At 42.5% G+C, this 23,750-nt stretch overlaps 2 protein-coding genes across 4 annotated transcripts in view; one reads left to right on the top strand and one right to left on the bottom strand.

Annotated features, from left to right (window-relative positions):
• Nucleotides 1-2,632: 2,632 nt before the first annotated feature.
• On the bottom strand, nucleotides 2,633-7,647 carry LOC128022150 (gastrula zinc finger protein XlCGF8.2DB-like). 2 transcript variants are annotated; one of them, XM_052609438.1, is made up of 3 exons: nucleotides 6,905-7,647; nucleotides 6,072-6,189; nucleotides 2,633-4,133 (listed from the first exon to the last, which is right to left on the bottom strand). In XM_052609438.1, the coding sequence occupies exons 1-3, from the start codon at nucleotides 7,100-7,102 to the stop codon at nucleotides 3,169-3,171; spliced, it is 1,281 nt and encodes a 426-aa protein (XP_052465398.1). In that variant the 5' UTR covers nucleotides 7,103-7,647; the 3' UTR covers nucleotides 2,633-3,168. The 2 variants fall into 2 exon arrangements, with proteins under 2 accessions (XP_052465398.1, XP_052465403.1); XM_052609443.1 differs by lacking the exon at nucleotides 6,905-7,647 and adding an exon at nucleotides 6,300-6,847.
• Nucleotides 7,648-9,480: 1,833 nt separating this feature from the next.
• Nucleotides 9,481-23,750, top strand: part of dnm3b (dynamin 3b) — a 28,663-nt gene continuing 14,393 nt past the window's right edge. Inside the window, exons 1-13 of one of the 2 annotated variants that reach the window (XM_052609195.1) lie at nucleotides 9,481-9,673; nucleotides 10,092-10,279; nucleotides 12,316-12,389; nucleotides 12,519-12,668; nucleotides 12,973-13,176; nucleotides 13,444-13,542; nucleotides 18,684-18,844; nucleotides 18,924-19,066; nucleotides 20,083-20,218; nucleotides 20,291-20,358; nucleotides 20,491-20,629; nucleotides 21,186-21,272; nucleotides 21,373-21,443. In XM_052609195.1, coding sequence (XP_052465155.1) covers nucleotides 10,119-10,279; nucleotides 12,316-12,389; nucleotides 12,519-12,668; nucleotides 12,973-13,176; nucleotides 13,444-13,542; nucleotides 18,684-18,844; nucleotides 18,924-19,066; nucleotides 20,083-20,218; nucleotides 20,291-20,358; nucleotides 20,491-20,629; nucleotides 21,186-21,272; nucleotides 21,373-21,443 — 1,493 coding nt within the window. In that variant the 5' untranslated portion in view covers nucleotides 9,481-9,673; nucleotides 10,092-10,118. Of the gene's footprint in view, nucleotides 9,674-10,016; nucleotides 10,280-12,315; nucleotides 12,390-12,518; nucleotides 12,669-12,972; nucleotides 13,177-13,443; nucleotides 13,543-18,683; nucleotides 18,845-18,923; nucleotides 19,067-20,082; nucleotides 20,219-20,290; nucleotides 20,359-20,490; nucleotides 20,630-21,185; nucleotides 21,273-21,372; nucleotides 21,444-23,750 lie in introns of both variants that reach the window. The other variant, XM_052609200.1, reaches the window with a different exon arrangement.

Below are 23,750 nucleotides of genomic sequence, written 5' to 3'. Positions count from 1 at the left end.
TGTTAATCCGCCCAACTTTACAGTCTGGTTCAAAAAATTATTTTGGTCTATATTGCTAATTTTGCCCTTTATGACAACTGTGAGGGGGGTGAATCCGTTTAAATTATATTAAGACTTAAAGTTCTGCATAATTAAGGGTGTGGCCACTTGAGTGACAGGTGGATTGCTGCTGCTGACAATGCCGTCGTGCTAGGTGGGCGTGGCTTCAGAAATCACGGAGTCACCCCGGAGTCAAGTCAGGTCACCATTGACACTCCGGAGTGTCAATGATCTTCATGGGCAAAGTCAAGTCTCTGGTGATATTCATGGGTAAGGGCAAGTCACCAATGATCTTCATGAGCAGAGTCAAGTCATCATTGATCTTCCTAAATCCAGTCTAAACACCACAGAATTACCAGAACCTCTCCACGTCTCTGCTGAACTACCAGAACCTCTCCTCGTCTCTGTGGTACTTCCCGAGCCTCGTCACGTCTCCTACTTGCCTATCCAGACTTGCTCTCCTGTGTCATCGATCCCACTGTGGTGGTGCTCGGTGCTGCCCGGGAGGTGGGCTTCTGTCTCGACCGCAAGGCTCCAATTCCGCCTTGCTCCTCTCCGGATTCCTGCCCTGTCGGTTTGGCCCTGGGCCACTGAATGTTATGTTAATTCCTGGACATGTGCTTTGTTGTTGTTTTGTCTTTGATTTTTACTCGTCTTCTCTCTGTTTCCCTATATGGACCTGGCCCCTAGTACCTCCCCCTGATCCTCTGCTGGTCCACCTCCCTTCTGGGTTCCTTGTTTTTGTTTTTTGCACTTCTTGTCCCTGTTTCTCCATTTTACCTGGCCCTCCGTCCCTCCCCCTGGTCCTCCACCGCTCCACCTCCCTCCAGGTCTCTGTGTTCCTTGGTCTCTTCTTGTGTTGAAGTGGAGCATCTGGTAGCTGCTCTGTGGAGGAGGGGATAATGTCACGCTGTCTGGTCTCACTTCCGCATAGGCACCTCACCGTAGGCACTACAATTCCACAAAGCATTGTCCCTTCATCACAGTAATTGCACTCCTGTTAATTGCACTCAGGTGTCTTCACTTGATAGTCATTACCCTGCATATATTAACCGGTCTTTTTCTGTTTGTCTTCATGGAGTCCTTTCATTCCATCACCCAGTTTCCTCATCTTCCGAGTTTCCTCGTCTTTAGAGTTTCCTGTTCCAGTTCCTATTCCTGTTCCTGTACCTATCCCTATTGTTTGATTTCTGGTTTTGACCCAATTGTTGGATTCTGATTTTGGATTACCCTTTAAACCACACTGCGTTTGGATCTCTTGTCTCCTGTGTTTTCCTGGGTTCCGATTGTAGCACTCCATCCCAGATAATTTGGATCCTCTTCAGTTTGCTTATCGCCCAAACAGATCCACTGATGATGCCATCTCTCACATCCTGCACTCTTCTCTCATGCAGCAATAACAGGAACTATGTAAGGCTGCTATCCCCTACTGGGGAAGTCGTGGCCTAATGGTTAGAGGGTTGGACTCCCAATCGAAGGGTTGTGAGTTTGAGTCTCGAGGCTGGCAGGAATTTGTGCAGTTTGTGCAATGTACAGTTCTCTCTCCACCTTCAATACCACGACTTAGGTGCCCTTGAGCAAGGCATCGAACCCCCAACTGCTCCCCGGGCGCCGCAGCATAAATGGCTGCCCACTGCTCCGGGTGTGTGCTCACAGTGTGTGTGTGTGTTCACTGCTCTGTGTGTGTGCATTTCGGATGGGTTAAATGCAGAGCACAAATTCTGAGTATGGGTCACCATACTTGGCTGAATATCACTTCACTTCACTTCACTTCTATTTATTGACTATAGCTCAGCTTTTAATACTATATTCCCCTTAAAACTAGCTTCTAAACTCATAGACCTCGGCCTGAATTCTTCACTCTGCGACTGGATTCTTGATTTCCCCACCGGCAGACCTCAAGTGGTGAAACTAGGCCAGTACACCTCTAGCTCCATCACCCTGAACGTAGGAGCCCCACAGGGCTGTGTCCTAAGTCCCCTGCTCTACTCTCTCTACACACATGACTGCGTGTCTTCGCACAGCTCCACATCTATAATCAAATTTGCTGATGATACTGTGGTTCTGGGCCTCATTCACAACAATAATGAGACCGCATACTTGGATGAGGTAGAGAAACTAGCATCATGGTGCCAGGACAACTGTCTCTCTCTGAATGTGAGCAAAACTAAGGAACTGATCGTGGACTTCAGGAAGAGACAGCAGCAGTCCTATACTCCTCTTATGATCAGCGGGACACCTGTGGAGAGGGTGAGCAGCTTCAAGAACCTTGGTGTAAACATCTCCGGGGACCTGACTTCTACATTTTGAGGTGTTTTGATTATCATTCTGAATCCAATTCATAGTCTTTTTCAGCATTTTGTTCAAAATGTTCTTTATTTTTTATGAACCACATTAAAGTGTGTAAAAAAAATATTGCATGAGGCTAGAATATAGGATAATAAAATGTCTACTTTTATGAAATAGTCTTTTTTTATGACTTTGAATAAATAAATACATGTGTTTTTCACTCATTTCTGCCTGTTTAGTCCACCTAGTCACTATTAATGTTACGAGTCTAGGCTTATAATACATTATATTTTTGCTACAAGCATAAAGTAAAGATCTGGAGGAATTTTGTAAAGAAAAATGCTTTATTACCACTGAATTAAGACACAATGTTGAAACAATACTGAACATCTGCTGAACTCAAGAATATCTGTCCTCTGAGACAAAAAGAGCAGCTGTGTACAATGTTTTGCTCTCATTTATTGAAATTTCATAATGTACAATCCAAGCACAATACAGTGGTCTTAGTTAAAGTTATAAATAAATAATATGAATATACTTTAATTAACATGTGGCCAATGTACACAGTTTGTACACAGTATTTCACATTTTCATCAATGCTGTAGTTGACAGGTTTCCAGCACTCTCTCATCTCTTCATGTTCTCACTGCTCTTCTTCTCAATTCACCACCACACACAAACTCTGACTGATATAATGAATTTGTTAAGGATGTGCATGGAGAAATAATACTCCAAATACGTCTGATGAATGCTACTGCACACAGTTAACGTAATATAGAAAGAGCTGTTCAAGAAAATGACTTTGCAAAAGAAAATTTGAGTTTCTCTGTTGACTCCTGCTCACTTTGGTAACTTCTGGACGCAGTTTGTCCTGTGCGACAGGAGAGCGCTGGAGGTGATGAAGCTACGTCCACACGGCCGGCAGCGGTGCGGTTTCTCTCCGGTGTGAACTCTCTCATGTATCTTCAGGTTACCTGACTGACTGAAACTCTTGTCGCAGTGCAAGCACTTGTAGGGTTTCTCTCCTGTATGGATTTTCTGGTGTTCCTTCAGATATTTGGCTCTGGAGAAGCTGTTCCCACACACCGAGCACACGTGAGCTTTCTCTCCGGTGTGGATCTTCTGGTGCTCCTTCAGGTAACCCAGCTGTGAAAACATCTTTCCACAGAAGGAGCACAGGAAGAGCTTCTGGTGTATTTTCTGGTGTATCTTCAGGTGCTTTGCTGAGATGAAGCTCTTTGCGCAGCGATCGCAGCCGAAGGGTCGTTCTCCAGAGTGTGAGTGCTGGTGGTTTCTGAGGATCGTAGCCTGTGTGAAGCTCTTTCCACACTCGTGACACGTGAACGGTCTCTCTCCAGAGTGAATCCTCATGTGGTTCTTGAAGTGTCCCTTGCGGATGAAGCTCTTGTCACACAGGAGGCAGGTGAAGGGCTTCTCTCCGGTGTGGATCCGGATGTGGTTCTCCAGGCTCTCCTTGCGTGTGAAGCTCTTGGAGCAGTGCGGGCAGCTGAAGGGCTTCTCTCCGCTGTGGGTCTGTAAGTGTCTCTTCAGGTCTGCGTTCTTGAAGAAGCTGCTGCCGCACTGCAGACAGCTGAAGTTTCTCTCTCCGCTGTGGATTCTGATGTGGCTGTTGAGGTTGACTTTGAGCGTGAAACACTTCCCGCACTGAGAGCAGCTGAACGGAGATTTCTTAGCTCCTGTTCTCTTCTGGGAGAAGTCATCTTCAGTCTGTGATTGTTCTCCCGTTATGATCTTCTGATGATCTTCATTCACTTCTTCACTTTCCACCTTCACTTCCAGCAGATCTAGAACCAATTCAGACAATGACGTCAAATAAGAACGAAATTAACCACCATTTCACGCCAGAAATCAAGAGGTCCAGATGAAGACATTATGCTGTTCAATGCATTTCAGAGGTGTTTTCCTCAGCTCATAACTTACATCTTACAGTAATATTTGTACATGTACATGATCTCTGTTTTTTATAATATCACGTGCATGAACATCAGACAGAGCACATTAGAATAGTAGAGCTATAATTATGACTAAAATATATATTATAATATAAATATAAATTATACAAATATTTTACATTCAGAAGTGCAAGCACAGATCTCTTCTCCATTTACACCAGCACTAAACTGCGATACGAAGAGTGTGTTGAAGCAGTCATTTTTGTTTAAGGAGTAATTAAACCCTAAACCAACTTTTTTAGTTAATGATCTGTAAGAATGGTGCTTTATTAGTGCTGTTCATTAATTCGAGTCACTTTTTTGACATTTGAGTTTTAATTCTACAATATATGGTGTAAAAATGTCGGAGTGCTGCCCTCTTCAGGTTGAACGGTGGCTACTGCAGTTGATTTCAGGATGGTACATATGTGTAGTGTTCAGGCGGCAAGGAAGTCGACCGGAAGTTGAAGTCGGCTGCGTGCTGCCATCTTTTAGCAGAACTTCACTTGCGTTAGCATCCCATTGACTCTTATTCATTTTGGCGTCACTTTGACAGTGAATAACTTTACATCTGAGGCGTTTAAAGACTCCGTTTGTCCATTATTTATTTCTAAAGATACACGACAATGTATAAAGGTCTCCATTACCTTCTATGTTACATTATGGCCCTGTAGAAACAGTTTTTGTAAAAATAGGCTAACGATTGCATCATAACCACTCGGCTCTCTGTCGCATTACCGTACAGACAGGTGGAGAAGCTCGCAGGCAATTAACTTAATATGGCTTACTGGCGTTACATTTTAAAATACTATTCAAAATAATTAATCAGAATACTTACTCCTGCTCACTCACGCCAAAGAACTCCCCGCTCAAGCTCGCCGTCTCTGCAAGATTAACGATGACAGTTTGCACGCACAGCTACTAGAAGATTTACATCTGTCAGACAGGTTGCTGACGTCGTCAAGCTTCGTTTGAGTCTGCGCGTCAGAAACGGAAGTGCTAAAAAACGCTAAAAAATGGGCTTCACTTGTCTCAATTGAGTTCCAATGGGGTCGCTGTGTCCATTTCTTTTACTGTCTATGGTAGTGTTGCTGGTTGCGACAGCACTGCTGGACTGAATAGTTTTCAGTGGTTGCATGCTCTTGGCCTGGAAGACCGTGAGTTCCCGCCTAAAGCTGGAGTGTGCAAACTGCATTTTACATGGGATTGCTTCTCCAACGCAATGGAGGTGGAAATGGGCTTCTCCACACAACGTGCGCTGAAAAGCGACGTGGTGCGGGAGTTAAGACCGCAGTTTGAGCCAGCAGCTCGAGTTGATATGGCTCAGGCCACAGAAACCTCGACTTCCTCCACTTCAGGTGAAGGTAGGTGAGAAAAGTCCTCTACTTCAAATGAACGCTCTGTTGCAAAGCTACTAGCATCATTACAGTCATTCTACATTTTAGCGTCTCTGACAGCTGCTGTCAATCAATCCTTCACTGCGGGTCTCAGGTTCACGCCCACCCGCTCAGCCCCGCCCTCGGTTCATCCCCTCTATCTTCGCTGTGCTCTGCCCACTTTTCAGCATTTTTCAAATATAAAAATAAATATTTTATTTATTGTTTCCCCTGCTGTCCTTAAACATTCTGAACCATGACTTCAAACCCAAGGTACACACAGAACCAGTTTTTGTGTGCCGTAACTTCCCATCCGAGAACCTGGGGAAATAAACTGATTTATTATTTATCGGCTCATATGATTTTGCCCCCACACACATCAGTCATTAATGAAGAATCAATAATCACCACCAACCTCTCTGTTCCTCAGTTTCTTCCTCTTTCTCTCGTTCTGTTTCTGCATTACTCACTTCTTCACTCTCCTCTTTAATAAACTCCATCTTTACAGAAACTTCCTTTTCTACACCTGCAAACTGTTGGAGCAGATACACAGAAGAAAGACACTGAACTGAATGCTGAATTCATCATATCATCACTCAGGAATATTAAATATGTGTATGATGTTAGAGGATTTCCAGTTAACCTGCTGTGTGAATGTTCAAATAAAGCCACACCAGATCTGAAACACTTCCAGACGACTGAAGAGATTCCGTCTCACCTCTCCCTGTTCTTACTCTATTATGACATTCAGTAATATTTATTGATATTGTAAGAACTTTTTCTGCATAATGTATTATTTTTCTTTTTCAAATCTTGTCGAGATTTATTCATTGTTGTTGTTGATAATGATTCATACTGTAAATGTTACATTTTCTATAAAAAAAATCCAAAACATTAACTATCACTTTTCTCTGGGGTTTACTGCTGTCACTGTTACACTCGTGTCTGTGGAATTAATAACTGTGATCAGATCAAAATAGGAATTTCTGTAGGGATTTTATTATTTTACTAGTGTTGTTTGCAATGCACTGAAAATGCACGTGTCTATGGAATTTATTCATGCTGAAAAACCGCATGCAATGTGTTTCTCATGTTCTGTCTATTGATTCGCTGTTTTCAGTGGCGACATAAACAGATATTTCAGTGGAGAATGCGTCGGTCTAGTGCTCACTGCTGTTCCTGGCACGTATTTCCGCTACTATAATCGTTTACAGACTGTGAACTACAGGTAAACAGTAATTCGGTTACCGTCACGACGCTGCTCCTCCGCTCACGGGAACGCGCCCGTTCATTCAATGGCAGCTGCTCCGCTGGCGCGACACCCGGAAGTATACGATCACAGGCGCAATCCAGGCGGCAAGGAAGTCGACCGGAAGTTGAAGTCGGGTGGGGGCTGCCATCTTGTAGCAGAACTTCACTTGCGTTAGCATTCCCATTGACTCCCATTCATTTTGGCGTCACTTTGACAGTGAATAACTTTACATCTGAGGCGTTTAAAGACTCCGTTTGTCTATTATTTATTTCTAAAGATACACGACAATGTATAAAGGGCTCCATTACCTTCTATGTTACATTATGGCCCCGTACAAACAGTTTTTGTAAAAATAGGCTAACGATTGCATCATAACCACTCGTCTCTCTGTCGCATTACCGTACAGACAGGAGGAGAAGCTCGCAGGCAATTAACTTAATATGGCGTACTGGCGTTACATTTTAAAATACTATTCAAAATAATTAATCAGAATACTTACTCCTGCTCACTCACGCCAAAGAACTCCCCGCTCAAGCTCGCCGTCTCTGCAAGATTAACGATGGCAGTTTGCACGCACAGCTACTAGAAGATTTACATCTGTCAGACAGGTTGCTGACGTCGTCAAGCTTCGTTTGAGTCTGCGCGTCAGAAACGGAAGTGCTAAAAAATGCTAAAAATGGGCTTCACTTGTCTCAATTGAGTTCCAATGGGGTCGCTGTGTCCATTTCTTTTACTGTCTATGGCGCAATCACAGGTTGTTTGCAATAGGCAAAAAATCTCCAGTTTTACACGTCCATTTAAACCACTTGGACTTGTCCCTACAATGAAATGGTATGTTTTTACCTTATTTGGGAGAGTCATGAATAATAATGTTAAGCTCTGCTCTGATTGGCTGTTTCACAGTGCCGCTCAATCAGCAGGAAAGAAACAAAGGGAAAGTAAATATTTCAATACAGTTTCTCAGAGTTATATAATTGGGTTATTAAACTGCAGCTTTTAATATGCGGGCATGGCATATGTGAATGTACAATCTTTTTTTTCTTTCACGTTGCAGATGTCCGATCGCAGGTGCTCTTTATAAATTAGAGCTCAAGAATTTACCATAGATTTGACAAAATCAGATGCTTGTCAGTGATGCTCAGGATCTGTAAATCATTCACCATCATCCTCAGTCATCTCTCCTTACTCTGTTTATGTGATAAGTGAAATCTTATGCACTATAATGTAACAGGCTACCGCTAGCCAGCAGCTAAACGTGTCCCTTTATGGGCTCGTGCTATTTTATTAGAACGCAAGTTAACTGTTTTTCATTCAAAGTTTTTAAAATACTTTTTTTTTCTTCACTTTCTTCTTCAGCTTCACTCAGTTCTTCACTTTCCTTATTCATCAAATTTGAAAAGAATCAAAATTAAATGGTTAAAAATGTTTGTCATATTTTACATTCTTTAAATGGTAACAATCACGTTTAATGTTATATTAGGTTACAAAAATGATTTTAATCATTGAGCATCGCGTTAGTTCAGTCAGGCCACGTTAGTCACTCTTGCATTAGCCGACAGTCAGCTGTTCCTGACGTGTATCAATCCAGTTTTGACACCTATCACCTGCGATCTATTTAAATTCCCATTCTTCAGTGTCTCTTCCATCGCATTGCTGCTTGCAATTAACTCCCTCCTCCAACCCCAACTCCACCACACTTTGTTTACAACTCATGTAATTGTGAATTGTGATTATGTATGCTTATAATGGTTCTGTGGTTCTTATAATTCTTATAATGGTTCTTATAATGGTTCCAAAAGAGATACATTTTTCAATCAAAATAAGAACAAGAATAAGCCACTGAATAGAAAAATTAAATAGCAATATTTGTTTCCTTAGGTTTCGCTAAATAAATGAGACTCAGTAACCCTCAGAGAGGATATTCTGTGGGTCACAGAGACATCTGCTGGTCATGAGGAGAGAAGCACTAATCAATCTCGGACTCTCACATCGACGGGATATTATTTCAACACCATGCCAGCAGATACAGATCTACAGTAATTAATGCTGTTTCATTCACAGTTCACTCGTCTTTGCGCGGTGCAGTAGGATGTAAAGTCTGTTTTCTTAGATTAAAGCTGATTTACAGGTACAAGGACTGTAATTAAGCAGTGACAGTCCTTCAGTCTATGAATAAGTCGGATGTTGTTCTTCTAGTGGCTTCGTTGTCGTGTGGATTTAAGCTCTGAGCAGTGAACAGTTCTGACAGGAGGAATCGCTCATTAATATTCAGCATGTAACGGGACGTTCATCCTGTAGTTCTGACCGATTGGCTGAAAGACAAGACATTTGTTAGCGGTGGCCAGTCAACTGACCAATCAGCAGATTCTCCTGGAGCAAAGGCTTGGCTAATTAATATTAATTAGATATCGTGACTGAAAGCTCAAGTAGACTCCCCACACAACTGCAGCCTGGCTCATTAATATTCATGAGCGAAGTGTATTGTGCACATTGTGATTGGTGAGCGCCGGCGGAGCTCCGTCTCTGATTGGTCGAGTCCTGCGCCAATCACTCGACGGCGTTGCATCGTAATTAGCGCGTCTGCGCTGCAGGGCGATTAATCTGTCATCGGAGAGAAAGACTGTAGCGTTGAAATAGAGTGACACATACAGATGTGTCCGTGCCGATCTCCCGACAGTAAATAACACGACTCCTCGCCGGGATTTGTTCATCAGTAACTGGATTAGGTCGTGCGATTTAAGGCGCTCAGGTGCAGCGAGATAACGGTGAGTGAATAATGTCAGTTTATATAGAGGCGATGATGGCGTATTACATGATTTACATCGCTTACAAATACTGTATGTTTATATCATCCACATGAACACAGCTCTTATTTATGCATCTACAGTCTTTATATCATTCTCCGCATTAATGCATCCGCATCTCTCTTGTCATTCGTGTAAATACATTAGGCCTAACTTACATCTCTTATGATGCACGTTCAGACACACACACACACAGAATAATGACGATGGAATATGTAACGTTAGGCCTAATGCTGAGGAGCTGATGTTGTGAGACAGTGTTTGCGAATATAAATGCAATTGCGCAATCTTTGTGTGTGTGTAGCTGATGCGCGTCTAGATGCGCCCCCCTCCTCCTCCTCTTCCTCCTCTTCTTCTTCCTCCTCCTCCTCCTCTCTAGTGCACGCGCTGCCGCATCACCTCCGTCATGGGGAACCGGGGTATGGAGGATTTGATCCCGCTGGTCAACCGGCTGCAGGACGCGTTCAGCTCGATCGGTCAGAGCTGTAACCTGGACCTGCCGCAGATCGCGGTGGTGGGGGGGCAGAGCGCCGGGAAGAGCTCGGTGCTGGAGAACTTCGTGGGCAGGTGAGAGACGGACAGGAGACAGTGTGCATGACTACAGCCAGCCTTCACTTCTGATTTCTGAACTGTTCATCAGACAATAACAACAAAACAATAGAAACCCCCACAGAATCTGTCTTTTTAAAAGGTTATTATAATGGGATTGTGTTAGCTTTAATGGAAACTGGTTTTAATGGTTCCCACGATAGAACCTGTTTACACTAAGTGAAATTATCTTTTTTTTTTCTTTTTTTTTTTTTGTGAAATGTTATTTACAATCAGTGCAAATAGCTATATTATATTTATACTATGTTAAAATAGCAGGATATTCTGCTAATGACTTATTGCCAATAGTGGCAATTATCTGAATCTCAGCATTTTTATACATTATAAAACAGTATGCAATAACAACTTATTCATTTATTTCAAATAAAGATATTAATTTAATTCAAATGATTAAATTGATGCCACTTTATTGGAGCACAAGCACTAGACCTACCTGAGACTTTATTCTCAACATTTTGATTATTTCCTTCATTTTTATAAAAAAATAAAAGCTATTCGTATTTGAAAAAAGTTATAAAACTAGGTCAATCGCGTCAAAAGTAATGAGACGGTTTATCATCCAGGCCTCTGAGTCTGCCGCAGATGAGCGTCTTCTGTAATCTTGACTAACACAATCACACATCGATGGGTGAAGCTGGTGTCTGAGCCACAGTATTAGCACTTACTGTAATACACAATACATCTGAATAAAGCCCTTCCTGAAAAAATGCATCTCGTGTGACTGTTAACCAACATCAGAGATCTGTGAACATCAAATGTGTATTTATTTTGAAATCTTATGGTATTTCAAGTAAATACATTAGGTGAAAAAGGTAATGCCTGCATTACATGTAAATAAGAATCTCTTTAATGTGATCTCTGTGTGACTTTCTGACTGTGTATTACAACTGTTGTAGCCTCTTTAGAATTCTGTGTTCAGCATCTAGTGTGACAAAGGCTTTAGAAGGAAGTTACAGTCATCCAGGAGGCAGGTTATGAACACATACATAGTGGTTTTCAACACAAGGGGTTGAAAGAAAGATTTTTAAGTGGGAAATAAAGAATGAGGAGTCAAATATAATACCTAACCAAATTACTGTCAGTATCTGAGCAGAGATCTGAATGAACTATATCAGAGATTTGGGCTGAACTAGCATGAGTTTAACTTCAGAAAAATAAAATCTGAAGTTAGGAATGGAAGCGGTCTGAGAAATGAACCCTGAGGTACACCTGTGGAAACTGAGGCAGCTTGTGATTGTGTTTGATAATACAGACAGACTAACGATATCAGACGACAGCCAGTGGAGGGCCGAGACTGTGATGAGCGAGGGCTATACACTACAGTATATTACATTACATTTTACAATTAATATTTTCTGAGAGCAACTGAGGGAAACTGTCCTGAGTGAACGACAAGGAGAAAAGGATCAGATGGAGAAAAACCTTGAGATAGAGTAGATTCAGCTGGAGAGGCACAGGTTAACACACAAATGTCAGATAAGATAGTAATTATCAAATGTGATGTCATATCCTGCTGGGTGTCCGACATCATGCATGACATAATAGAGTGTACTGATAGAAACTTGCATCATTGATATTATTAAATTATCGCAAAATTCACTCTTAAAATACTGGAAATTTGGGAATTTTATTCATAATTTTTTGACAAGGCCATTAGTAGATTTTGTATTAATTGGCCATTCATATGCAGCTGTTGATTAATTGTATGTGTGCTTAATATTATAATATTGTGATATAAAAATGCAGGCTGATATATCAGTTTATCGTTAGATGTGACACAATTCATAAACAGAAAATGTTGACGATCTTTGGACAGGACTAGCAGTGTATTCAGAGAGGGCTGTTAATCAGGCCAGCTGTAATGTAGTCTGGTGTTAGAGTGTAATAGAGTAATATACGTGTGAAGACGTCTGTAGCATGGCACACGGATCACATCACATAGAGAGAAATAGTGTTGTGTTTGTTTTTTGTCAGTGGCTCTGTGTGTTTTCCAGGGATTTTCTGCCGCGTGGATCCGGGATCGTCACACGCAGACCCCTTGTTCTGCAGCTCATCAATGCAAACGCAGGTGAACTCCTGTCCCAGATCATGTGTGTTAACATGACGCCAGCCGCTGATGTTCTGCTAATTTAATCTTCCAGTTTAACTCAGTTCTTCAGATCTTCTTTGTGTCTCTCTGTCGGTCTAACATCTTCAGAGTGGGCCGAGTTCCTGCACTGCAAAGGGAAGAAGTTCACAGATTTCGATGAAGTGCGTCAGGAGATCGAGGCTGAGACCGACCGCGTCACTGGAGCCAATAAGGGCATTTCTCCCGTTCCCATCAACCTGAGGGTGTATTCCCCGAACGGTACTGAAACCTGAGCTGCTCTGCCGTTAGACGGAGAAATCCTAGTGATATCTCACTGTGCATGGTGTGGCATGTTACACAGCTTCTGAAAACACTTTTGGATACAAGACTGCAAATGTGCAAATAGTCCTGAACAACATTTGTAAGAAGCATTTTTGGATGTAACAACACACATGGATGTACATTCCAGCGTAGCTCATATGTCTGGGAGAGTGTGCAGGGGTTTAGCATTATTAACCAGTCTCTGTTCTGTTTTATTTGCCTTCATGAATGTCCTGATTGCTGTGCTCTGGCCTCTGTGCAGTGCTGAATCTGACCCTCATTGACCTGCCGGGCATCACTAAAGTGCCGGTGGGAGATCAGCCGGCCGACATCGAGCATCAGATCCGAGACATGATCATGCAGTTCATCTGCCGCGAGAGCTGCCTGATCCTCGCTGTCACTCCGGCCAACACTGACCTGGCCAACTCTGACGCGCTCAAACTGGCCAAAGACGTGGACCCTCAGGGTGAGTGACCTGCTGACCTCTGACCTCCTGACCAGAGCGGCTGTACCTTACTCTAGTCTGCTCCAATTCCTTTAAAACAATTACAAAATGAATTTTTATGACAGTGAAGGTTTATTGTGTGGCCTTTGGTGCTGTGGTTTAGTGGTGAGGCAGGTTCGAGTACGGTCAGTGTCTAGTTTCAGGTGATTTATCTGACCGCAGGTGTTTGGTGTTTGGTGTGATGTCACTGCTAATAAAGTGTGTTCTCCTGAATGTGTGTGATTACAGGACAGAGGACCATCGGTGTGATCACTAAACTGGATCTGATGGATGAAGGAACAGACGCTCGAGACGTTCTGGAGAACAAGCTCCTGCCTCTGCGTCGCGGTGAGAAACCTTCACTTCACACTTCTTACCGTTTACTTCTCATGTCAGAGATTATTCGTCTTAATTAGGGATGTCAAGTAATTCATTTTTTTATCTGATCAAATACATGATTAATGAATCACAAATTAATCACTACGATTTCTGGCTGAGAAATTACCCACCAAAAGATCATGTACTGTGATTATTTTGATAAAAGAGAAAAGCACTGAATAGACAATAAGATTGATGATACACAGGTATTACGGCTTTAAATGAATATAGAAATGAGAAACGATGTTAAAAAGTGAACTGATACTCTGAATCATCCGTTCAAACGAAGGGCGGGCAAAATAGCCTAAAAGTTATATCATGATATTTCAGGAATATTTGTGATAATATTTATAATTTGACTATATATATATAATATATATATATTTTTTAAACATGGAACAACGTTTCATTGGTGATTGCAGCTGGATGAATTAGTGCAAACCCAATGAAGAGCACATTCAGTCCTTTCCCAATGAGTTTGTGTCGATGACAGACACTGATAACATGAAGAGTGAATCTAGTGTCATAAGATGACAGACAGACAGTTCGTTTGAGATACTGAGGAAGAGCAGACAATACTGATAAAAGTGTGTCTATGAGAACGTGTTTGTTTATTGAATATTGTATGAAGTCAGTATCAGATGTGCAGTGGTGCAGACACTGGGGAGAAGCAGCACTCTTACTGGTGTGATATCGCTAAACGATATCATATGAGAGAGCTCGTGATCATGCTCATCAGACGCTGCATCGGTGCAATTATTGCCTTAATTATTTTAATGTGTTATAATTCATCTCACCAAATTAATGCATTAAAATGGCAGCCTTAGTTTTAATTTTCCTAAACACCAAAAGCCTGAAACTGTCTGCAGACTCGATCCTCAACCACACCAAAAGTGTGCATCTTATTGATGTTCCAGTTTACATGGGGTTTTCCTAGTTAAAGGGCTCAAATTATGCTTTTTTAAAGATCATTATTTTGTGTATTTGGTGTATCAGAATATGCTTTAAAGGGTTAGTTCACCCAGATAGCACAATTATGTAATTAATAACTTACCCTCATGTCGTTCCAAACCCGTAAGACCTTCATTTATCACAGAGCTGAGCCAGATGAGAAGAACCGAGGAGCTGATGATACTGCGCATGTGTGATTCAGCGTGAAGCAGACCGACACACAGAGCGTCTGAACTGAACTGACTCTTTTGGTGATTGATTCTGCACTGATTCAGTGCTAGTGTTATGAGCGCGGGTAAACCGAAGGCTTGAATCAAGGGCAATCATCGCAAATGACACCATTACGTCCAGCACAAAAGAACCAGTGAACCGTTTTCTTCAACCGGTTTATTGAATCGAACTGTCCGAAAGAACTACTGGTGATACGAAAAACCAATGCAAACGGTTCTTCACTCGTGAATAAGTCATTATCTGGCTCGGCTCTGTGTTCATCTTCAGTTCTCTCTTCACATCAGTTCAGTCAGTCACTGTTTGAGTAAATGAATTACTCCGGGATATTGGTTTGTTTGAACTCAGAGGGAGTGTCAAACACATTAAAAAAGTTAACAGCTTAAGTCATTTGTGGATTAATGCGTATTAGAGATGCGAACCATTTAAAACGATTCAGTTCGATTCGGTGAACTAAATGATTTGTTCGTGAACCGGATATCCAGACTGCTTTGATTTGAACTCTCTCTCACACGGACACGGAAGAGAAGACAATGCTGAATAAAGTCGTAGTTTTTGCTGATTTTGGACCAAAATGTATTTTCAATGCTTCAAAATATTCTAACTGACCGTCTGATGTCACATGGACTACTTTGAAAGGCAGTTCATCATTGAATTCAGTGATGTCATCTCTGTTCAGTTAAATAGTGTCTGTGTATTTATTTGCAATCAATCAATGATATCGCTGTAGATGAAGTGACCCCAACTAAGCAAGCCAGAGGCGACAGCGGCAAGGAACCGAAACTCCATCGGTGATAGAATGGAGAAAAAAACCTTGGGAGAAACCAGGCTCAGTTGGGGGTCAGTTCTCCTCTGACCAGACGAAACCAGTAGTTCAATTCCAGACTGCAGCAAAGTCAGATTGTGCAGAAGAATCATCTGTTTCCTGTGGTCTTGTCCTGGTGCTCCTCTGAGACAAGGTCTTTACAGGGGATCTGTATCTGGGCTCTAGTTGTCCTGGTCTCCGCTGTCTTTCAGGGATGTAGAGGTCCTTTCTAGGTGCTGATCCACCATCTGGTCTGGATACGTACTGGATCCGGGTGACTGCAGTGACCCTCTGATCTGGATACAGACTGGATCTGGTGGCTACGGTGACCTCGGAACAAGAGAGAAACAGACAAATATTAGCGTAGATGCCATTCTTCTAATGATGTAGCAAGTACATCGGGTGTTATGGGAATTGTTCCGGTTCCAGTTTACCTAATTAATGCAGCCTAAAAATCCTTTAACGGATTTGGATATTAAAAGCATATTAGTATGTTATGTGTGAGCCAGGTTAAAGAGATGGGTCTTTAATCTAGATTTAAACTGCAAGAGTGTGTCTGCTTCCCGAACAATGTTAGGTAGGTTATTCCAGAGTTTAGGCGCCAAATAGGAAAAGGATCTGCCGCCCGCAGTTGATTTTGATATTCTAGGTATTATCAAATTCTAATTATTATCAAATAGTTTTGAGAACGTAGCGGACGTAGAGGATTATAATATAAAATGAGCTCATTCAAATACTGAGGTGCTAAACCATTCAGGGCTTCATAAGTAATAAGCAATATTTTAAAATCTATACGATGTTTGATAGGGAGCCAGTGCAGTGTGGACAGGACCGGGCTAATATGGTCATACTTCCTGGTTCTAGTAAGAACTCTTGCTGCTGCATTTTGGACTAGCTGTAGTTTGTTTACCAAGCGTGCAGAACAACCACCCAATAAAGCATTACAATAATCTAACCTTGAGGTCATAAATGCATGGATTAGCATTTCTGCATTTGACATTGAGAGTATAGGCCGTAATTTAGATATATTTTTGAGACAGAAAAATGCAGTTTTACAAATGCTAGAAATGTGGCTTTCTAAGGAAAGATTGCGATCAAGAAGCACACCTAGGTTCCTAACTGATGACGAAGAAATGACAGAGCAACCATCAAGTCTTAGACAGTGTTCTAGGTTATTACAAGCAGAGTTTTTAGGCCCTATGATTAACACCTCTGTTTTTTCAGAATTTAGCAGTAAGAAATTACTTGTCATCGATTATGCTTTTCGTTAGTTTTTCAAATTGGTGTGTTTCACCAGGCCGCGAAGAAATATAGGGCTGAGTATCATCAGCATTACAGTGAAAGCTAACACCATGTGTCCTCCCAAGGGTAACATATAAAGTGTGAAGAGTAGCGGCCCTAGTACTGAGCCTTGAGGTACTCCATACTGCACTTGTGATCGATATGATACATCTTAATTCACTGCTACGAACTGATGGCTGTCGTATAAGTACGATTTAAACCATGCTAATGCACTTCCAATGATGCCAACAAAGTGTTCAAGTCTATGCAAAAGAATGTTGTGGTCAATTGTGTCAAACGCAGCACTAAGATCCAATAAAACTAATAGAGAGATACACCCACGATCAGATGATAAGAGCAGATCATTTGTAACTCTAAGGAGAGCAGTCTCAGTACTATGATACGGTCTAAATCCTGACTGGAAATCCTCACATATACCATTTTTCTCTAAGAAGGAATATAATTGTGAGGATACCACCTTTTCTAGTATCTTGGACAGAAAAGGGAGATTCAAGATTGGTCTATAATTAAAAAGTTCTCTGGGGTCAAGTTGTGGTTTTTTGGTGAGAGGCTTAATAACAGCCAGTTTGAAGGTTTTGGGGACATATCCTAATGACAATGAGGAATTAATAATAGTCAGAAGAGGATCTATGACTTCTGGAAGCACCTCTTTTAGGAGCTTAGATGGTATAGGGTCTAACATACATGTTGTTGGTTTAGATGATTTAACAAGTTTATACAATTCTTCCTCTCCTATAGTAGAGAATGAGTGGAACTGTTCCTCAGGGGGTCTATAGTGCACTGTCTGATGTGATACTGTAGCTGACGGCTGAATGGTTGCAATTTTATCTCTAATAGTATCGATTTTAGAAGTAAAGTAGTTCATAAAGTCATTACTGCTGTGGTGTTGGGAAATGTCAACACCTGTTGAGGCTTTATTTTTCGTTAATTTAGCCACTGTATTGAATAAATGCCTGGGGTTATGTTTGTTTTCTTCTAAAAGAGAAGAAAAGTAATCAGATCTAGCAGTTTTTAATGGTTTTCTGTAGGATAGGTTACTTTCCCGCCAAGCAATACGAAATACCTCTAGTTTTGTTTTCCTCCAGCTGTGCTCCATTTTTCGGGCTGCTCTCTTTAGGGTGCGAGTATGCTCATTATACCATGGTGTCAAACTGTTTTCCTTAACCTTCCTTAAGCGTAAAGGAGCAACTGTATTTAAAGTGCTAGAAAAGAGAGAGTCCGTAGTTTCTGTTACATCATCAAGTTGTTCTGAGGTTTTGGATATGCTAAGGAATTTGGAAACATCATGAAGATAACTTAAAAAGCAGTCTTTTGTGGTAGAAGTGAAAGTCTTCCATACTTGTAACAAGAAATAGAATTGACCATTTTGGCTATATGAAGTTTGCACAAAACCACGCTGTCTTTCTTTGTGTGAACATTTGGGCGGCATTAAACAAATATTTCCACATTGTGAAGTAGAGATGTGGGGCGTGTTTAAACGAGGTGTTTTAGGGGGCGTTCCTGAGTCTTAACTTTGATAAACAATACCTCTTTGGATTTGAGACTTTAGTCTTTGAAACTTTACAGATCTTCTTCATGCACCAAGAGCTTGTAACACTCCTAAGAGAAAGGAAAACTTGAAATCACATCTTATGACCCCTTTAATGACTGTTACTCTTTTCAAACGTGCCTCAGTCGATGAGTTAGTGCTGCATCTCTTGCGTGATGATCTTTAGCGAGGTGTGCTCGAGCTCACTGTCAGCTCCACAGTAAAGTGAGCCAGATGATGATCAGCACAGCTTCTGAAGCGCTCAGTGAATCTATAGTGAAGCTCTGTGTCGCTCAGGGTACATCGGCGTGGTGAACCGCAGTCAGAAAGACATCGACGGGAAGAAGGACATCAAAGCCGCTCTGGCAGCAGAGAGGAAGTTCTTCCTGAGCCATCCGGCCTACAGACACATAGCGGACAGCATGGGCACGCCACACCTGCAGAAGGTCCTCAATCAGGTACTGTGACGTGAAGAACGCTGTTGATGATGCTCATGACTTCTTCTGGATTTAATGAGAAGCATTCTTGTTTCCACAGCAACTGACCAACCACATCCGGGACACGCTCCCGGCGTTCCGCAGTAAACTCCAGTCGCAGCTGCTGTCTCTGGACCGAGAGGCCGAGGAGTACCGGCACTACCGGCCCGACGACCCGTCACGCAAGACCAAAGCCCTGCTGCAGTCAGTGCCACAGCCTCCTGTAGAAGAGCTCACCAGGAGCTCCTTAATCATGTGCAGCAGATGTGTGTCCTGCTCGATGACGCCGTGCTCTGATATCACCCGTCAGCTTTGAGACAGAAGCAGTGTTGTATTTTTATAATTAGAATATAATGTATTAAGGTTGATTCAGTGATCTGAAACAGATAAAACTACTGATCATTTTGTTAATGAAAAGATTTACAAAATGTTCTTTGACAAGTTTTTTTCCCATGATTAAGACGAGACGATGATGAGAGCTTAAATCCGTAAATCAGAGCTACTTTTAAAATGATGCTTTCCTGCCCAGTGTGAGATGTTTAGCTTTAATGAAAGTGTTGGGTCATGAGATCTCAACTATATAAGATTGTGTTTGCTGAGTAAATTAAACAGTGCTGTTTTAATAGAGAAACATTATGGCCATTTGGAAATACTGGAATTACTATCAGCCATTTTACTGTTAAAATATTTCGTTTGTTTTTGCCAGTTTTCATGATGCAGACAGAGGGCACAATCTGTGATATTAATATATATAATAAACAGCCTGTAATAAATCAGTACAATAGATGAGGTCAAATAATTAGATTTGTGCTTATTGGTGAAAGTACAATTTCTAAAATGCGAAAATTCACTTCTCAAATGACAACAATCTTTTCGATTATAATTTTGAGTCAGTTGAACTATTATAAAGCAAATGTGATTACGTTTTCATTGACTAAAACTAGACTAAACAAAAAAAGGACTAAATATGACAATAACTAAAAGGTACATTTGACACCAAGACTAAGAGTAAGATTAATGTAAAAGATTGAGACTAAATAAAAAATGGCTGAAACAAATTAACACAATATAATACAAGCTAAAAATAAGAGTTAAGATCACTGACTCAACCAAAGTACAGCGAACGGTCCGAGCCGGTGATCATCAGGTGTGACACACACTAAACCAGTCCTGCTTCATTTGGGTGTTAAATATGTGTGTGTGTGTGTGTGTGTGTGCAGGATGGTGCAGCAGTTCTCCGTGGACTTCGAGAAGCGCATCGAAGGCTCTGGTGATCAGGTGGACACCGTGGAGCTCTCTGGAGGAGCCAAGATCAACCGCATCTTCCACGAGCGCTTCCCGTTCGAGCTGGTCAAGGTGAGTCTGCTGGACACTGATGCTGCGTCTGCTCTCGCCTCTTCATCCTAACCCTCCTGTGTTCTGTCACAGATGGAGTGTGACGAGAAGGAAATGCGTCGGGAAATCAGCTACGCCATCAAGAACATCCATGGCATCAGGTGAGGGCTGAGATGTCTCTTTTGGTCGTGTGGTCAGGTGTGTGTGTGTGTGTGTTATGGTCAGGTGTGTGTGTGTTGTGGTCAGGTGTGTGTTGTGAGTCAGCGCTGAAGATGACTGTGTGTCTCCTGCAGGACGGGTCTGTTCACTCCAGACATGGCCTTCGAGGCGATCGTGAAGAAGCAGATCGTGAAGATCAAGGAGCCGTGTATTAAGTGCATTGATCTGGTGGTTCAGGAGCTGATCAACACGGTCCGTCAGTGCTCTAATAAGGTGATGACTGCGTGTTGTGCAGAATTCAGCACCAGCGCCGAATTTCATAAAAAAGAGAGATTATAGAAATATTAAGGATACAACTTTACTTTTAGAACTCAACATGAACTCATAACAGTTTTGTGTGATCATGAATGAGAAACCGGCAGAGTTTTGCAGATTTTCACCGCAGTTTTAGCGGAAGAGCCACATGTGTAGTTGATCACATCAGGAATAGTTCACCCAAAGCACTCTGTAATTTGATCTGCGTGCTCCTGTGAGCCGAAGCGTTGGAGTGACTGAGCGGGAGCTTTAACACCCATCGAGGCCTTTCTAGGTCGACTCTCAGACACAGATCCATTAGATGATTAAAACAATATCCTGCTGTGAGTGGATCAGCGCAAAGGAAACCCTGCAGAATTACAGCAGTTTGTAACTGAACATGTGCTGTGTTTCCAGATATACACCGGCGGAGGGTTTGTCAAACACTCGATCAGTAACGTTTAGTGCACTGTCATGCTGTCCTAAAACTGTGGGTCAGGTTTCTAATTCTGTGTTTCATGATCTTCACGCTCAGCTGGATTCGTTCCCTCGCCTGCGGGAGGAGACGGAGAGGATCGTCACGTCTCATATCCGTGACCGAGAGAGCCAGGCCAAAGAGCAGGTAGGACACACCTGGATATCTGTGTGTGCAGGTGGATAACCAGATTACGGCTCTGTAACGAGATTAGGGCTCTGCAGCGTCTGTGTTTGTGTCTCTGCAGGTGCTGCTGCTCATTGACGTTCAGCTCGCATACATCAACACCAACCACGAGGACTTCATCGGCTTCGCCAAGTATGTGCTGAAGGGCTGTCAAGCAATTAACATTTTTAATCAAATTATTCGCCATATGGTAATTAATTAATTGCATCCCTGCAGCACAAAAGGAGTCTTAAGCTGCTGGGGTATATTTGTAGCAATAGACAAAAAAAACATTCTATGGGTCAAAATTATAGATTTTTCTTTTATGCCAAAATTCAATAGAACATTAAGTAAAGATCATGTTCCATGAACATATTTAGTAAATTTCCTACTGTAAATATATCAGAACTTAATGTTTGATTAGTAATATGCATATGCATGCAAAGAGGAGAACTCGAAAAACATCAACCAGTTTCAAACCATCTCACTACTGAGTGTTGAAGGAAAGGCGTTTTTCAGCATCATCTCATGAAGAGTGACAGAGTTTCTCCTCAAGAACAACTACATCGACCCCTCAGTGCAGAAGGGGGTGTTCCTGGAGGTCCTGGCTGCTTGGAACACACTGGTGTAGTTACACAACTCATCAGAGACACCCATGAGAACAGAGGCAACCTAGTTGTTTTGTGGTTGGACCTGGCAAATGCCAATGGGTCTATACCACACAAGCTGGTCGAGCTCGCTCTACACCTCCACCATGTTCCCAGTAAGACTACAGACCTGATCCTGGATTACTACAATAAGTTCAGGATGTGAGTTACTTCAGGGTCAGAAACATCAGTCTGGCATCATATTTGGAAAGGAATAATAACAGGTTGTTCCATCTCTGTTATTCTTTTCGCTCTTGCCATGAACATTGTGGTCAAGTCTGCTGAGGTGGAATGGATGACCTTACTATCAAGACATCATCGGTCCCAGGGTGAAGGTGGATCCTACAAGACTTGAGAGACTCATCACCTGGGCAAGGATGAGTGTTAAGCCCTCCAAGTCAAGGTCCATGGAGCTGAAGAAGGGGAAAATGGTTGACAAGTTCAGTTTTTCCTTCTCAGGAACTGTCATCCCAACCATCCAAAGCAATCTAGGGAAGCTTTTTGACTCCAGCCTGAAAGACTCTGCCGTCATCCAGAAGTCCAACAAAGAGCTTGGAGCTTGGCTCACTAATGTTGAGAAGTCTGGACTGCTGGGTAGATTTAAACCTGGATCTAGCAGCATTCCATCCTGCCCAGAGTCTTGTGGCCCCTGTTGGTCTATGCTGTCCCAATGACAACAATTGAGTCCCTAGAAAGGAAGATCAGTGGCTTTCTTCAGAAGTGGCTCAACCTTCCATACAGTCTTACCAATGCTGCACTCTATGGGACAAGTAACATCCTGCAGCTGCTGTTCAGTGGCCTTGCAGAAGAATTTATGTTGGTATGCACCAGAGAAGCCCTACAGTACAGGGACTGCAAGGTGTCATCAGCCAGCATAGAGGTGAGGACAGGAAGGAAATGGAAGGCTGTGAAAGCAGTGGAGGTGGTAGAATCACGCCTGAGACAAAAGGCACAGGTGGGCACAGTGGAGACAGGCAGAGTGGGCTTGGGCTACTTCCCAAAGACCCTGGTTAGCCAGGCCCATTGCAAAGAAAGACACCATCTACGTCAGGAAGGTCCAATGGACTAGGTGGACACATGAAACCCCTGGGCAAACATCTTGCAGGCAGATTTCCATCAGGTCCATTTCCTGGTACAAGCTGTCTACGATGCCCTGCCAAGCCCAGCGAACCTCCATGTCCGGGGGAAGAGCGAGACACCTTCCTGCCTTCTTTGCTCTGGAAGAGGCTCTTTAGAACATCTCCTCAGCAGCTGCCAAAAGGCTTTGGCTGATGCTCGCTTTTGTTGGCACCATGACTAGGTGCTTAAGGCAAATGCTGAGAGCTTAGTCTCAGCCATCAGCACCAGCAAGTACCATCATGCTCCAAAGAAGGCAGTCCACTGGAGAGGAAACTCTGGCCATGCCCACATTTAACAACAGGCCTCCTGGCAGCTGCAGGCCGACCTGGGAAAACAACGGAGGTTCCCTCAGCACATTGCAACGAGAAGTCTCCACCCAGACATGATAGTTACCTCCGAGGTTTCAAAACAGCTGATCATTCTGGAAATTACAGTTCCCTGGGAAGAGCATATTGAGGAAGAAATGAGAGGAAATGGGCTGAATGTCACTTCACTTTTTTTTTTTTTTTTTTAAGTACCAGGAACTGGTGGAGGAGTGAATGGAAGAAAGGCTGGAGAACATTGTATGAGCCTGTAGAAGTCTGCTGTAGAGGCTTTGCATGACGTTCACTTTGCAGTCATTTGGGCATTACAGGTGTGCAAGGTGTGCATGTCGGGGCTTGATCAACTCCGGCTGGGTCGCCTGGGTGAGAGT

The sequence above is a fragment of the Carassius gibelio genome, chromosome A2 (assembly GCF_023724105.1).
Source record: "Carassius gibelio isolate Cgi1373 ecotype wild population from Czech Republic chromosome A2, carGib1.2-hapl.c, whole genome shotgun sequence".
NCBI classification, from domain to species: domain Eukaryota; kingdom Metazoa; phylum Chordata; class Actinopteri; order Cypriniformes; family Cyprinidae; genus Carassius; species Carassius gibelio.
This window is presented reverse-complemented; position numbering and strand designations above follow the sequence as displayed.

Excerpts from the sequence above, each read along its gene's own strand:
- LOC128022150 (XM_052609438.1), bottom strand. The coding sequence starts at position 7,102 with ATGGGAGTCAATGGGAATGCTAACGCAAGTGAAGTTCTGCTACAAGAT. Across the intron at positions 6,190-6,904 it reads GGAGGAGCAGCGTCGTGACG|TTTGCAGGTGTAGAAAAGGA; the intron begins GTAACCGAATTA and ends CTGCTCCAACAG. Across the intron at positions 4,134-6,071 it reads AGAAACTGAGGAACAGAGAG|ATCTGCTGGAAGTGAAGGTG; the intron begins GTTGGTGGTGAT and ends AATTGGTTCTAG.